General features: G+C 44.3%; 3 protein-coding genes and 1 pseudogene across 3 annotated transcripts in view; 2 read left to right on the forward strand and 2 right to left on the reverse strand.

Annotated features, from left to right (window-relative positions):
• Window positions 1–5,646, forward strand: LOC118399619 (transcription termination factor 3, mitochondrial-like; annotated as a pseudogene).
• On the forward strand, window positions 5,636–8,635 carry LOC118399620 (cytochrome b-c1 complex subunit 7-like). The gene is made up of 4 exons (XM_035795859.2): window positions 5,636–5,784; window positions 6,698–6,766; window positions 6,900–7,066; window positions 8,431–8,635. Exons 1-4 carry the CDS (start codon window positions 5,766–5,768, stop codon window positions 8,506–8,508), a joined length of 333 nt encoding a protein of 110 aa, XP_035651752.1. The 5' UTR covers window positions 5,636–5,765; the 3' UTR covers window positions 8,509–8,635.
• A 2-nt stretch (window positions 8,636–8,637) lies between these two features.
• On the reverse strand, window positions 8,638–12,027 carry LOC118399616 (leucine-rich repeat-containing protein 14B-like). The gene is made up of 3 exons (XM_035795854.2): window positions 11,602–12,027; window positions 10,695–11,323; window positions 8,638–9,914 (listed from the first exon to the last, which is right to left on the reverse strand). Exons 1-3 carry the CDS (start codon window positions 11,866–11,868, stop codon window positions 9,239–9,241), a joined length of 1,572 nt encoding a protein of 523 aa, XP_035651747.1. The 5' UTR covers window positions 11,869–12,027; the 3' UTR covers window positions 8,638–9,238.
• Window positions 12,028–13,940: 1,913 nt separating this feature from the next.
• The window catches only part of LOC118375377 (protein naked cuticle homolog 2-like), a 21,632-nt gene continuing 20,266 nt past the window's right edge, over window positions 13,941–15,306 (reverse strand). The window contains exons 7-8 of the mRNA XM_052472591.1: window positions 15,186–15,306; window positions 13,941–15,046 (exon numbers count right to left, since the gene is read on the reverse strand). The exon at window positions 15,186–15,306 is cut by the window's right edge and continues 156 nt beyond it. Of these exons, the coding sequence (XP_052328551.1) occupies window positions 14,532–15,046; window positions 15,186–15,306 (636 nt within the window). The 3' untranslated portion in view covers window positions 13,941–14,531. The remainder of the gene's footprint in view (window positions 15,047–15,185) is intronic.

The following is a 15,306-nucleotide window of genomic DNA, read 5'->3' on the forward strand; positions in this document are numbered from 1 at the left end:
GATTGACATTGGCGATATCTATTGTTGTTTTTACGTCTGCTCAGCGGGCATATTCATGTTTTGACCCATTTTCTGTTATTTATTGCATGGTTTCATCCATTTTGTACTTGCAAAAACGACTATTTCTGTCTGCCCGTATGATTACTCTATGCAAGCCAGCTAGCGTTAGCTACCTAGCTAGCCATTATCTCAATGAAACATGCCCCTCAATCATTGTTTTATCTATTTCTTCTCTAAACAACAATATTCTCCACCAGTCAAGCTCAAGTAATACATATAGTGGCTGAGCAACGTGTGACTTGCGTGATATTTTATTCCAGTTAGCTGCATATATTTAATGTACTGAAACCCTTCTCATGTCACAATGTACTCTGTTTCTATAACAGATCTCCATCGCTTCAACCTGTATCCAACTGTGTCAGAGATGTACCTCATTACTGTCAACGACTGTGGGTATCATCACCCTCCATTATTCCACTGATGCCCTGCAGCCTTCCGGAATTATTTCAGTGTTCCAGTCTTGCTTTCCATGCTCTAGAGAAGTCAGAACCCATCTCAGACACAATAGAGGTGGAAACTAGGAGTGCAGAGTTACTGTGAATCTCATGCCAAGGTCCAACCATTTCAAACGAAACACGGATACTTATGGGACTGATATGGTTCCATATCAGAATCCTCTCTCCCATCAACTCAGAAATGTAGGGATGTTGCTGAAGGAGTGACAGACTGCTTTAGGTACTAATGCTACCCCTGTGTACAAACGCACACCACACACACTAGTCACTTCTCCCTAAAGTTGTTGCCCTCTCCAGATTTGGACGATGCCCCAGGACACTGCATTAGAAGAGATCAGTGATGAGGAGGCAGTTCTTATGGGCAGCCCTGCCTGCTATATCCATCTCCCTCAGACTATGTCAACAAGTCAGAGACACTCAGCAAGATTGTACAGCTAGGTAGATTCAGTCCATTTAGGGTTTGTATCTGATTAGCCATTAGTTTCCCATTACTCCCCCATGTATGAGCAGAGCAGGCTGATGCCAATTGTTTAACCCAACGCTGACTATAGGCTAAGTGGTAGCTCTATCCTCAACGTCTTATGGTTCACCAAGGTTTGCGTTTTAGTGAGGTCCAGAAGAGGGGATGGGGGTTGCAAGTGGAGGTACCCCCTCCCCCAGGACATTTTTTAAAAGTAAAAGCTCATTTACTGTGTTTCTATACAATAAAAAACACATTTAAATGCTATCTGGACAGCAAAAGCATGCTAAATGACCCCATCCATTATCACCTTGGCTGCTGTAGGTTCATTGACTGAGGTGAATCTACAAACACATAGCCTGTTAGCTACAATTGTAATGTTATACCCCTGAAAGGGGGAACATATGATAAACTATTCAAACTGACACGCAGCATCAGCAACGTCTCAGTAGCCTACTGTCTGTAAAGCAAAGTTATGAGAACTCGGTAGTGTATTTTTTGCTCCTGCTGAGGTAGGCTCCATTTAACATTAGCTTCTTACTTCATCCTTCTAGCTGGCTAAGTAATACTAGCCAGTCCCCTTCAACATTACTGCAATAGAAGTCTAGCCACCTGACTGACAGACATATCTATATGCACTCTTTCTCAGTGTTGGTTTTTGTTTGTTTGGGGGATGTCTGTAGACATGGCAGCAGTCGCAGAACGGTTTTAAAATGGCCTTTTGTCCGGCATCTCGCAAACACACTCGGTATCGTTTCTGACTCTAGTTGTCTACTTGAGCCAAGTGCGAGCTGTGGTAGTTTGTTTCACGTCTCTGGCCCTTGGGCCTGTGCCGCAATAGGCAGAATTTAGCCATGTGAGAAAGTGGTGTTCCTAAAAAGGCAAATGAACATAAGGAACAAACCCACTGTTCATGATTCAAGTCAGGAAATTAGAATTTTAACTATTAGAACTCAGTCATATCAAGAATAAGCGTTCTAATCATTGATCAACGCTGGCAGCAATATTTAGATGTTGACCCGTAATTAATTTTCTTTATTTTGTACAAAAAAAATATATTTATGTTATTCCTTAAAAATAAAAAAAATATTAGAAAAATAATACAGAGGTCCGGACCTCGGTGTCCTCGTATGTAGTTAGGGGCATTTCAGAGTTTATTATGTTTTAGCTTGGTATATTAGTCTAGCAGCCAAATATCTAAACTTGTAGTAATCATGGTCGAATTACATACCGGGTGGCCCCCATTGATTTTGTTAGTCACTCTCACTCAGATGTCATATTAAAAAGCGCGAACATGTCTCTCTGCCCTATGGCAAATAATTGCATGAAATTTGTTATAAAATTCAAATGCTTCTCTCTACCTCATGGCAAAATGTGTAGAATTCCAGCAAACTTTCTTTAAAACTGCAACATTTTCTCTACGCTCCGTGGCAAAATTTGTAGAATTGCAGGAAATTTGCTATACATTTTTCTTATGTTTTTATCTCCACTGTCAAGACAAAATGCTAAGATGTTTTACTCGCATGTTTTACACGCCCCAACAAAATGTTGCTTTGGGCACTTAAAAGCTCACAGTAGGTCCGGCTCTGACTGGATGTGGGTATGCAGACCCACGAGCCACCATTCATGAGTTCTGCTTTTTTGTGGTCCCCACCCCCATCAGTGCCCATCCCTGGTCTAGTATGAAGTGAACCACAGCAATAGATGTTCTGTATGTCTCTGGATCGTATTCACTAGGCACCAAACTGAAACAAATGGGGAGGGATTACATGAATTTACGCAAAAGAAAACTTGTTTTTTGCGTGTGTTTTCCACTTCAAAGCATTTTGCCATGATGTGCACTTATGAATGCGACCCTGTTGTTAACCCTTTGGGTCCCTATTCAGATGTTCAGCTATGGAAACTGGAGCAGAGGCCCAACGTGGGCTCCATGTTGCTGAGGCTGGACTTCCAGACAGACGAGGCCCCCCGGCTGGTGTTCCTGAAGCAGCTGGGAGTGGAAGACTCGGCTGGGCTACCTGATCAGCCACAACCCTTTCATCCTCACAAAGGGCCTGGAGAATCTGCAGGCCAGGTACAGGGGCAGATAGGGTGGTTGTTGTATTGGCAGGTTAAGTTTGCTACAGTCAGCAACACATAGGGTTGACTATCTTAGGGACAGAGAGTACACTTGGTGTTTTCAACTGATATACCTATAGCTGTAGGGACATGTTGTATCTCCCATCTGTCAGCTTTAGCTCTTATAGGACTATGACAGGTGATACATTTCATTGATATATTATTTAGAAATTATCTGTAGTATAAGGTAATAATCAATTTTTTTCACATTAGTGTGGCATATCTTGGGTCCAAGAAGTTCAGCGTGGAGTCTGTGGCCTCCATGGTGTCCAGAACTCCATCCCTGCTTAACTTCATTGTGAAGAGGATGGACAACCGCCTGGGATTCTACCAACAGCAGTTAGGCCTTAGTGCTCAGAAGGTCAGCTTTGAATTTGGTAAACAATTTGGTGTGAAAGGTTTGACCCAAGACAATCACAATTGATCACATTGTTTTGTCCCACTTGATTTTTCATAGAATATCCACACCACAAATTACATACAGTAAGATTATGATTCTTAATCAATTGCCAAACACAGACGGTGCTGGGCCGATTGTGCGCTGCCTTCAGACACGGGATTTCGTGGTTCGCCTTCCCAGACTTCTGTGTGGGAGTTTGGAGCCAGTTAAGAAGAATATTAAAGGTATGAAAAGTGCAAACATCAGTTGTGATATTTGTCTTAATTCTTGTAAAAGAAAAAGGTTGATTTCTCAGAATCCATATTTTTTTTATCCTAGATTTGTAAACTGGAGATGGGGTTTTGTGAAAATGAACTCCAGCACATTGTCACTGTAATCCCCAAAGTTCTTACTGCTAATAAGAGGAAACTGACCCAGATATTTGACTATATCCATAACACCATGAACATACCCCATGACCTGATTGTGAAGTTCCCACAGCTAAGCTATAAACTACCAGTCTTGAATCATCCTTTTCTGCACTCTTCCAGAAAATGTGTATCAGGATATATTAGTTATTTGCTATGTGTATGTTTACCAAGTGGTGGATCAGGAACTACTTATAGGTCACAGAGGGTAACCCCTCCTGGGTCATGGCCAAAGACTGAGTTGTGGTTAAAAACAGAGGTTTTGTTTATGTAAGTTGGTTGATCACAATATAATTCATAAGGCCTTTAAACGTGGCATAAAATCATAATTCCCTGTGGTCAGTTACACATGCTGTCACCTATTGTCTGACCTAGGTGATCTGTCCTCTTTACAGGTCCTGAATGCGAAGTACCTTTGTATCAAAGAGAGACTCCTGTTTCTGCAGTACCTGGATAAGGCTCAGTACGACCCTGCCAAGCCTAATTACATCTCTCTGGACAAGCTAGTCTCCCTGCCAGATGAGGCCTTCTGCAATGAAGTAGCAGCAGCGACACTAAAGGACGTTGAATTGTTTCAGAAGACAGTGTGATTGATGTAATACGACAGTTTTTGTATATGTGTGTTATGTGAATAGAGAAGATATTGAAGAATTCTACAATTGAATCTTGCTGCGGCAGGTAGCCTAGGCTTTAAGAGTGTTGGGCCAATTAACCAAATGGTCATGGGTCGAATCCCCGAGTTGACTAGGTGAAACATTTTTGTGCCCTTGGGCAAGGCACTTAACCCTAAATTGCTCCTGTATTTCGCTCTGGATAAGACTGTCTGGTAAATGACTAAAAGGTCAATGTTTGTTTTGAGGTGTCTGTTGAACAAGAGCATGTGTGTACCATGTGTGTACCAAGAGGCTGACAGATCAGTCAGAATTGTGTTTTTGAAAATGTAAAATCAAATTTTATTTGTCACATCTGCCGAGTACAACATGTGTAGACAGTGAAATGCTTGCTTAAAAACCCTTAACCAACAATGCCGTTTTAAGGAAATAGAGTTAAGAAAATATTTACTAAATAAAGTTTTTTTTAAAGTAACACAATAAAAAAAGGCTATATACAGGGGGTACTGAGTCAATGTGAGAGGGGACAGGTTACTCAAGGTAATTTAGGTAATTTGTACATGTAGGTAGGGGTAAAGTGACTACGCATAGATCATAAAAAGCAAGTAGTAGCAGTGTAAAAACAAAGGGGGGGGGTGATTGATTGATTGTTCAGCAGTCTTATGGCTTGGGGGTAGAAGCTGTTAAGGAGTCTTTTGGACCTAGACTTGGCGCTCCGGTACCGCTTGCCGTGCGGTAGCAGAGAGAACAGTCTATGACTTGGGTTACTGGAGTCTTTGACCATTTCTTTGGTCCTTCCTCTGATACCGACTAGTATAGAGGTCCTGAACGGCAGGAAGCTTGGGCCCAGTGATGTACTTGGCCGTATACAACCGGTGGTGCAGCTGTATAATACATTTTCTGGGGTCTTTTTACCTCCGAAGTTTTACCTCCATGTTTCCTGATTCCGCTTTAGTCATTATCACAAGCCTGTTCTCACCCACAAGGTGGCAACAGCCTCCTGTGCTATCATATGCATGATTTGTATTGAGGGGAATTTATGTTACCTTGTGACATGTTTTAAAACCCACATTTAATGCAAACGTCACTTAAATATTATTTGTCATGCATCATTAATAAATATTGGTTAATGTTACTTTTCTACTAGTATGTGAGGGACCTTTATTGTGAAATGTTCCGAAATTCCCTAACTCGGAAGTACTTTCTTAGTGTTGCTGACGAGACGCTGATTCGTTTTACCTGAGACAGAACAACATGGGGTCGAGGGCACCAGGTAAAAGTCACCTGTCTTTAAGCATTTATTTAGCCCAAAATCGAGATGAAACATTGCACATATTATTGAGTAAAGTGGGATGTTGATTTGTGGTATTTTGGTGTGTTCAAATCCATGTTTTTGAGTTCTCCTTTGTCGTGTCCTCTACTGAGTGTCCTAGCTAATGTTAAGCTAGCTATGACACATCAAGGGAGAGCTCAGTGGTGTGCTCCAGACTGCTAGTGACATATTTAACCTTTAAATGTAATATATGTCAAATGCATTTTCAATTGATAGGTAAAGCTGTGCTTCGGTCTGATCAACTTTCAAACGCCACGCCAGTACAGATGGACGATTGTCAAACACTAAGCAGCATCCATTGCCTAGCTAGGTGCAGTGGCTAACGTTAGCTAACTTGGTAGTTATAAACATCTAGCTAGCTAAAACTTAAACAAAGCAAGATAAATTGGCATACTAGCCAGCCCAACTTGGCTAGCTAACAGTACCCGGTATTATTACTGACATTGATTATCATGTCTGATGTCCTCTCTCCATACTTCCTGTACACCTCGATGTCAGAAATATGTCCAGATCGCACAGTTCCCACATAGCTAGTACTCTGTAGATAATAACAGCATGTCATGTGATCTACTAGCACTCTATCCAGTTATCCACCACAAATGTAATGTTTGCAGTTGGGATACTCTCCTTGGTTTGTCCCAAATAATACTGTCAAACCCTCCCTCAAGCCCCTAGTTCTGTAATCATCCCAATTCTACTTCATCTACTTAAGCATCTTCTTAAATGAATAGAGAACATGATTTGGTGTCTCGTTGCTTTTGTACTGCAGTGATTGCAACTGCTTTTCTAACTGTTTTAGTAAGCCAAATCTTGACAGCAAATGATCTGACTCTTATTCTGGCCTCCCACACAGCAGCTACCGGCAGACTCCTGGTCGGCTTCCGTAAATGGTACTACAATGCGGCCGGATTCAACAAAATTGGCAAGTCTTGGAGTCTTTTTCTTTGGGGCCATCTGTGAGGGTCTTCAGATAAATCTTTTCACTCAGTCTTAGAAACATATAATCTTCAGTTAGATATTTCTCTGACACTGTGTGGTGCTTGTTTTGTTTGCAGGTCTGATGCGTGATGACACGATCCATGAGGATGGCGATGTGAAAGAAGCCCTGCGGAGGCTCCCAGAGAAAGTGTACAATGACAGGATGTTCAGGCTCAAGAGAGCCCTGGACCTGTCCATGAAGCAGGCAGTTCTGCCTAAGGAACAGTGGACTCAATATGAGGAGGTATGGAAGACCTGTGCTCAAATGCCATTTGAAATATAATTTACTTTCTCTGTGTTTGATTGAGCTTGCCTGGCATAATGGACCTATAGAATATCCCCAAAATGTTAAACCCTGCCCATCTGGCACTCCAGGCAGGATAGAGCAAACGGTCAAAGTATTTGAAAGATTTCAAATAGTATTTGAACCCAAGTTTGAGGTACAGTGCATATAGAGTACCATAGCGGAGGGGTCATAATACCCATAAAACCTAGTGGTCAAACGGAAAAGGTTCCAATCATCTTTCCACGATTCATTTTTCCCATAGGGGATTTTAGAAACACTTAAAATAAGGTCTGTGTTTTATGTAGGCTTACCCTGGCATGATGTTTTGATAAGTGTAAATCTCTAGGACAAGGTTAATTTTTTGATAACTGTGATAACCACTCTAGGACAATGTGACTTTTATCAATATATTCACCTCTATTTACCCCCCGACCCCAAATGAGACACTAATTAGCTGCTAATGTGGCTATCATAAAGAACTTCAAATGCCATGATGATCTGGACGAGACTGCAAGAATCTCTGGATTAACTATCTAATGTTAGCTATCTGTAGTCATGAATAAATTAGCACCTTTTTTTAAAATTGACAATCCTGTGAACTGTCTTTCGCATGTTTTAAATTGACACCACCTGTTAGTAAAGGTGTCAGCTAGAGATGACATGCAGGAGCTTGCAGGGATTTGTAGTTTTACATGATGACTACATTGGTGCAATTAGCATTTTAGAATCTGAGAGTAAATAGAGCCGAATAAATTGATAAGTCACCTTGTCTGAGAGATATTTTACATGGTTATCAGAACGTCACACCAGGGTAAGCCTACATGAAAAACAACCCTTATTTGAAGTGTTTCTAAAATCCCCTATGGGAAAATGAATGGTGGAAAAACGTTTGGAATCATTTCCCTGTTTGACAGCTAGCTTTTATGGGTATTATGACACCTCTACTGTTGGGCTCTATAGTCTCACAATTAATCGTTTGTGTACAGGAAGGGCTTTGAGATATCACTGAGGAAATAGAAGATATGTCAGAAGTTTCACAGCAGTTGATGTTATGGCATGTGATGAAGGACAAAATCTAGCCTGTCAGAGGTGATATTGTTCCCATATCGTGCTACACTACTTGAATAATCAACATGAAGCATGTAGGAGTAGAGACTTAAGGTTGGATTGGAATTTGCCAATTGTTGAGGAGTTTGGAGACGCCTACAAAGCTGTTTAATGTCTACCAGATGTTTTCTTATACAAAAAAACACATCCGGTAGAGGTGGTGGGAGAAAATGTACAGAATTAACCTTGTTTTTGTGTTTAACCTTTCTCCATAGGATGTACATTACCTGGAGCCTTACCTGGAAGAGGTCATCCGTGAGAGGAAAGAGGTTGAGGAGTGGTCGAAGAATTGAGATGAATCTGGAGGGATGCTGTTCTTTCTCTTTGGTCTGGTTCATTGTTGTCCTCTGTTGTAATGTTTAAAATAAAGTTTACCCTATGGGAAGACTGCTTATTAAAAATGTACATTTTTGCAAAAGATGTGAGTGAGAAGGATTTTTATTTTTTAAAGCAAACCAGGATTTGATCCCCACAGTAATAAAGTTGTATTTACAGTAATGTCAGTTTAATCCCACATTTTGTAGCACTTTTGTAAAAACAAACTTTCACTCTGGTCACATATAAATGTCATAATATACAAGATACATCTAAACTGAAATATATACAGTACATGTAAATACATGTTCAGTATACAAGTAGTACTATTCTTAACTAAGCATTGGATGCTTTACTATAATTTCCACTCATGAATGGAAGACCAAAAGGACAATTCAATCTATACTATAATCTAGGTCCAGTTGCAGGTCAAAAAATCCCATGATAAAGGGGCAATACATTTGTCAAAATATCTGTTACAAGTACAGATGAATTGGTACGTATGGATAGAAAACATTACTCAAGGCCTTCAGTCATCCCAATAGTCTAAAGCCGTCTCTGTCTCCTTCCCTTTATTTGCACTGATTTCTTAGACTTGTTTTGATCAGTGGAAATTAAGTGGGAAGCCACTATAGACAATTGAGATGAGCCACTTGTATTGCACAAACCCTTGCTCTATTACCCTCCCTCTGGTATTCTACCTGAACTTTAATCAACCTCTTTGTTGGATCTCCTGTTGTCCAGGGCTGTAATTGTATCAATAAAGTTTCCAATGACGCTATTGAAGGATTTCACCATGGACACCCCCAGCTCGTTACTGGTCTCGTTGATATCCGCGTCATAAGCGCCCAACAAGGGGGTAACCACCTCTACGTTCCCCCTCCCCGCCCCCTGAAGGATCCCCATCAGTTGATCCCTGACGTCCTGGAACATCTCCCTGTCGTACTGCAGCAGCACCGTCTCATCCATGGGGTAGGACACGTCCTCGGGGTAGCAGTCCCTGGGCACTGGCAGCTCCACGTACCTCAGGGCTGGGAACCCGGCGGCCAGCGTGGAGAAGAGGTGGCGCAGGGCCATGGCGCTCAGAGGGTTGCCCAGTATCTTCAGCTCCTCCAGGCCGCGACAGGGAGCCAGGGCCTGGGTCAGGATGTCCATGTGTTCGTCCTCCAGGTCACAGTCCTCCAGGGTGAGGCTGTGGAGAGTTGCGGCGCAGCGCTGGAGCAGCTTGATGAAGGTGGTGGGGAAGAGGCCACACACGTCATGACCACTAATGTCCAGACTGACCAGGTTCTCGCTGTGCAGGCTGTTGGCCAGGTAGGCCATGTCTGTTCGGTTCAGGTGACAGTTGGCCAGCTCCAGGCATTGCAGTGGGGTGATCAGGGGGCTGTGGACAAGACCGAGGGTCAGAAATGTATTACAGTAAATGTTCACTATTTTGCAATGTTATCGATTGTTTGTATGTGTGTGTGTGCTCCTCATTTCATGCATGCTTGACAAAAAAAGCAAAGGCAATATGAAAGATTTACGATGCATGCCTAATTAATGGACAAGTGCAGGTGTCCGCTTGTTGTTTTGGGTCATGGCTTCAGTGATATTTCAGTGTCCACTGTAATTGACACCGTATTCCCTTCAAAGTGGTCCTTCTGTGGCTCAGTTGGTAGAGCATGGCGCTTGTAACGCCAGGGTAGTGGGTTCGATTCCCGGGACCACCCATACGTAGAATGTATGCACACATTGGATAAAAGCGTCAGCTAAATGGCATATATTATTATTATTATTATATAAAGTGCACTACTTTGGACCAGAGCCCATAGGGTTCTGGTCAAAACTAGTGCACTATAAAGGGAATTGGGTGCCGTTTGGGAAGAAGACAATGTCAGCCTTTGAGTGTCCCTTGGTTTCTGGCCGACCTGCAGATTTAGCAGCAGTCAGCTGTCTACATTGTCCCTCACAGCCAAGCAACAAAAACAAAATGCCACTGAGTACTGCAGCCCTCATTTTACACAGTGGGAATGCATCAGCTTGAATAGACCCCCAGAGCTATATATACAGTAGACAGCAATACCTAATATATATATATATACACACACACACACACACACACACACACACACACACACACACACACACACACACACACACACACACACACACACACAAGCACCTTAGCAGTCTTCGCAGGTGTCCGGTGAGGGTGGAGAAGCCCATGTAGAGCTCTGTCAGTTCAGTCAGCCGGCTCAGCAGATCCCCAATGGTCGCCAGCAGGTCATCCTCATCCGAGCCCAGCCTTCGCACGTCCATCGCCCCTGCAGGCAGCGTCAGGGACTGCAGCTGGGGGAACTCCATCCGGGACAACAGCAACTCCAGGTGCGGGGCCTCCAGGTGAACGTTATGGACCACCTCGAGTCTCCTCATGGCTTCCGGTTGGGCCACACGCAGCACGTAGAACAGCTGTTTGAGGGCCAGGGAGTCGGCTCGGAACCCAACGAAGCGCAGCTTCAAGGGGCAGTGACGGAGGAGCAGGAAGGCCTGGGCCACCACCTCGTAGTTCCGCCCAGTGACGAAGCCGTTCAGGCGCACGTCCACTTCAGTCTCGAGGGCGGAGGGTGCAGCGTCACCTGCCTCGATGGCCACCATGACCTCGTAGCACATGCGGGTGAGGAGATGGGTGCGAGCCCAGCGGCCCAGGGTGGATCCACAGGCACAGGAATGGTGCTCTGTGTCCTTCAGTCCAGTCAGGTCTACCACACGGAGGGTCTTGGCGTAGGTCTCTGGGGGCCGCAGTACATAGGACTGGAGATGGAACATAGAATCTAGCTGTTTATTGCCATAAAATGGGAATTTTTCTTACAAATCAAACACATAGGCCCTTATATGATGCAAATTGTAAATGTTTATTGCCCCAGTGGAAATTCAAGTAACTACAAGCACATTCAGACTTGAAGGAAAACAAAAAACGTGTCACATTGGCCAAGACCCAGTGCCTCAGTTCACAAGTAGCACTTTTGACCAGTGAAAATTATAGATTGGACCTTTAAAGAAAATAACACCAGAACACATAGTAAGCCTACCTTCAGGCCAGTCAGCAGAGATTCCAGGCACAGCCGGCAGGTACATGAGGTCAGATCCTCCTGGCAGTCCACCGTCTTTCCCAGGAGCCTTTGCAGGTTAAGCTCGTGCAGAGGCCAGGTTTGGACGAGGTCGTGGAGGAGGAGAGCCATCTCGTGCATGTAGCAGGCCTTGAAGAGGAGCGGGTAGAGGTTGAACGACACACAACTGAGGTTCTCCCTGGCTCTCTGGGCGAACCCCTCAGCAGCGAGGAACCTGAGACTTTTCATGGCTCTCTCTTCTATGTTCTACCTGTCCTCGAGGTCTGGGTCTTGAAGTGTTAGGATCAACCAATCATCCCCTGTAACTGGATGTGTTTGTGTTGCTGCTCTCTCCCCGAGGGTCTCTCTGTGTGTTGATTCTTTGTCTCTGCCAGTACTGTATATCAGTCTGGACCTCGTTTTGCTGTGGTATCATGTTGTGAAAGAGAGGCTTGGGGCACGTGGTAGGTGAGTGGGAGGACTATTTTTAGAAACAGCCGTCTCATTCCCTTCAACTCGTGAACAGGGAATCTATTTACAATCCACACCAAACGCCAAGCAGCAACAACCTTTCCTAGCCTACTGCTTACAACATGAGGCCCAAGATCCTTACATACCCCCAACATTGAAATGACCTGTCTATGACATCAATCTATACATAAACACCAGTGACAATAACAGCAAAGCAATGTAAACAAACATAGAAAACACAGTACTGCTACATGTATATTACTGCCGTACAGGGTAACATTGGCAACATGCTCACGATGAAATGATAGATTTACTGAAGGCTAAACTGTTTATCAAGACCAAAGCAACGGTGGATCAGACGTCATAGCGTAACTTGACCGGTTACGAAAACATTCATTTGAGTACACTGGAACCTCCTGAGTGTTCTAATGCTGGAACCTCCAGAGTGTTCTAACGCTGGAACCTCCAGAGTGTTCTAACACTGGAACCTCCAGAGTGTTCTAACACTGAAACCTCCTGAGTGTTCTAACGCTGGAACCTCCAGAGTGTTCTAACGCTGGAACCTCCAGAGTGTTCTAACGCTGGAACCTCCAGAGTGTTCTAACGCTGGAACCTCCTGAGTGTTCTAACGCTGGAACCTCCAGAGTGTTCTAACGCTGGAACCTCCAGAGTGTTCTAACGCTGGAACCTCCAGAGTGTTCTAACGCTGGAACCTCCTGAGTGTTCTAACGCTGGAACCTCCAGAGTGTTCTAACGCTGGAACCTCCAGAGTGTTCTAACACTGAAACCTCCAGAGTGTTCTAACAATGGAACCTCCAGAGTGTTCTAACACTGGAACCTCCTGAGTGTTCTAACACTGAAACCTCCTGAGTGTTCTAACGCTGGAACCTCCAGAGTGTTCTAACGCTGGAACCTCCAGAGTGTTCTAACGCTGGAACCTCCTGAGTGTTCTAACGCTGGAACCTCCAGAGTGTTCTAACGCTGGAACCTCCAGAGTGTTCTAACGCTGGAACCTCCAGAGTGTTCTAACGCTGGAACCTCCAGAGTGTTCTAACGCTGGAACCTCCAGAGTGTTCTAACGCTGGAACCTCCTGAGTGTTCTAACACTGGAACCTCCAGAGTGTTCTAACGCTGGAACCTCCTGAGTGTTCTAACGCTGGAACCTCCAGAGTGTTCTAACGCTGGAACCTCCAGAGTGTTCTAACGCTGGAACCTCCAGAGTGTTCTAACGCTGGAACCTCCAGAGTGTTCTAACGCTGGAACCTCCTGAGTGTTCTAACACTGGAACCTCCTGAGTGTTCTAACGCTGGAACCTCCTGAGTGTTCTAACACTGGAACCTCCAGAGTGTTCTAATACTGGAACTTCCTGAGTGTTCTAACGCTGGAACCTCCTGAGTGTTCTAACACTGGAACCTCCAGAGTGTTCTAATACTGGAACCTCCAGAGTGTTCTAACGCTGGAACCTCCAGAGTGTTCTAACACTGGAACCTCCAGAGTGTTCTAACACTGGAACCTCCAGAGTGTTCTAACACTGGAACCTCCAGAGTGTTCTAACACTGGAACCTCCAGAGTGTTCTAACACTGGAACCTCCAGAGTGTTCTAACACTGGAACCTCCAGTGTTCCAAATACTTTGATGACAAGTATTAGAGCCTTAGCATGTAATGTTTTGCTTTGGCCATGAGAGAGAAACACATTTGACAACTTCCACACGCCATAAACAATGTGTATTGCTTTATTGTTTCTTGCAAATGTTTATTTTAGTTAGATTTTTCATATTGCCAAATTTGAAAGCATCAGCCTTCATTAGAGAGATGTATTTTTCAATTGACACACTACAATGAACACAAGCAAAGTTGATCATGCTTTAATACATCAAAATACAAACAATATAAAACATACTGCATCAACTCTAATACAGGGATGTAACGGATTAAATCTTTGCCTTAATGAAGGTATTCACTAATTATATTAAATGTAAGTTGTAATCACAGGAGGTTGGTGGCACCTTAATTGGGGAGAACGGACTTGTGGTAATAACTGGAGCGGATTCAGTGGAATGGTATCAAATATATAAAACACATGGTTTCCGTTCCATTTGCTCCATTCTGGCCATTATTATGAGCTGTTCTACCCTCAGCAGCCTCCACTATAAAAACCTGAGAAGAAACATCAGTTTAGAGGGCTTCCAAAGGTGAGTAGCATATTCAACATGGCACATTCAACATGAAACTCAGTTATCAACACAAGGCATAACAGTTCATTTTTGTACGGAGTTGCTATTACTCCTTAGCATGGAGAGTGGTGGTGTCCCACAGCCCTATACTATATCTAAGGCCCACCTGACCTGACCAGGAATGGCTCAGGGCCCTAGCTATGGGCTAAACCACAGGGAGGTGTTTCTCTCAGTCTCTGTATCCCTGAGTGGAGTGCAGACTGCAGTCATGTCGGGGGGTGGTAGTGGTAGTGATGGTGGTGGTGGTGATGGTGCTCGTGGTGGTGCTCATGCCTCTGAGCCAGGGAGACCAAGCCCCCAGACAAGGCAGGCAGGCTGGGCAGCATCTCCCTCTCTCCCCCTGGCTGAGCTTGAGAAGCAGGCTGGTGTAGGTGGTGGAGGGTTCTGGAGGGGGACCCAGCTTCTCTAGCCCTGGAGCGAAGCCTCTTACTGTGGCTGTGCTGTAAGGGGAGTTGGGGCTGGAAGTGTGGCTGCGAGGAGTGGCACCACATGAAGGGCTGGTGGCCATGGAGCTTGCTTGATTTGCCCCCACGTCCTCCTCCCCCTCCTCCTCTTCCACTTCCTCTGTCTCTTCCCACTGCCTTGACGTGGCCCCTGAGAGACCTGTTGAAGGAGAGGCCCCTACCTCTGGACTCAGTTGCGCCGCAGTTCTCCCCTACCAACACTGAGCGGTGCTGCTGGTCTGAGCGTGCGTCCACTCTGGTCTCCCGAGAGGGGGCGTCTGCAGAGGATGGACAACAAACATCATGTTATGTTGCCATTTCTCTTTGTTGAATGTCATTCATCTTTGGTGTATTTTCAGTAAAAACATGTTGACTTTAGTGCCTCAAAAGTGCTGAAAATTGTCATTGTGTACCTACCTGCATTGTCAAACTTGGAGGAATAGTTCTCTATCCCAGCTAGGTCTAAGTAGTGGTTCCTGCGTTCTGTGTTTTCATCCACACAGTGAAAAATCCTCTCTGGGCTCCCAGCCTCCTCCTG

Source organism: Oncorhynchus keta, chromosome 20 (assembly GCF_023373465.1).
Source record: "Oncorhynchus keta strain PuntledgeMale-10-30-2019 chromosome 20, Oket_V2, whole genome shotgun sequence".
NCBI lineage: Eukaryota > Metazoa > Chordata > Actinopteri > Salmoniformes > Salmonidae > Oncorhynchus > Oncorhynchus keta.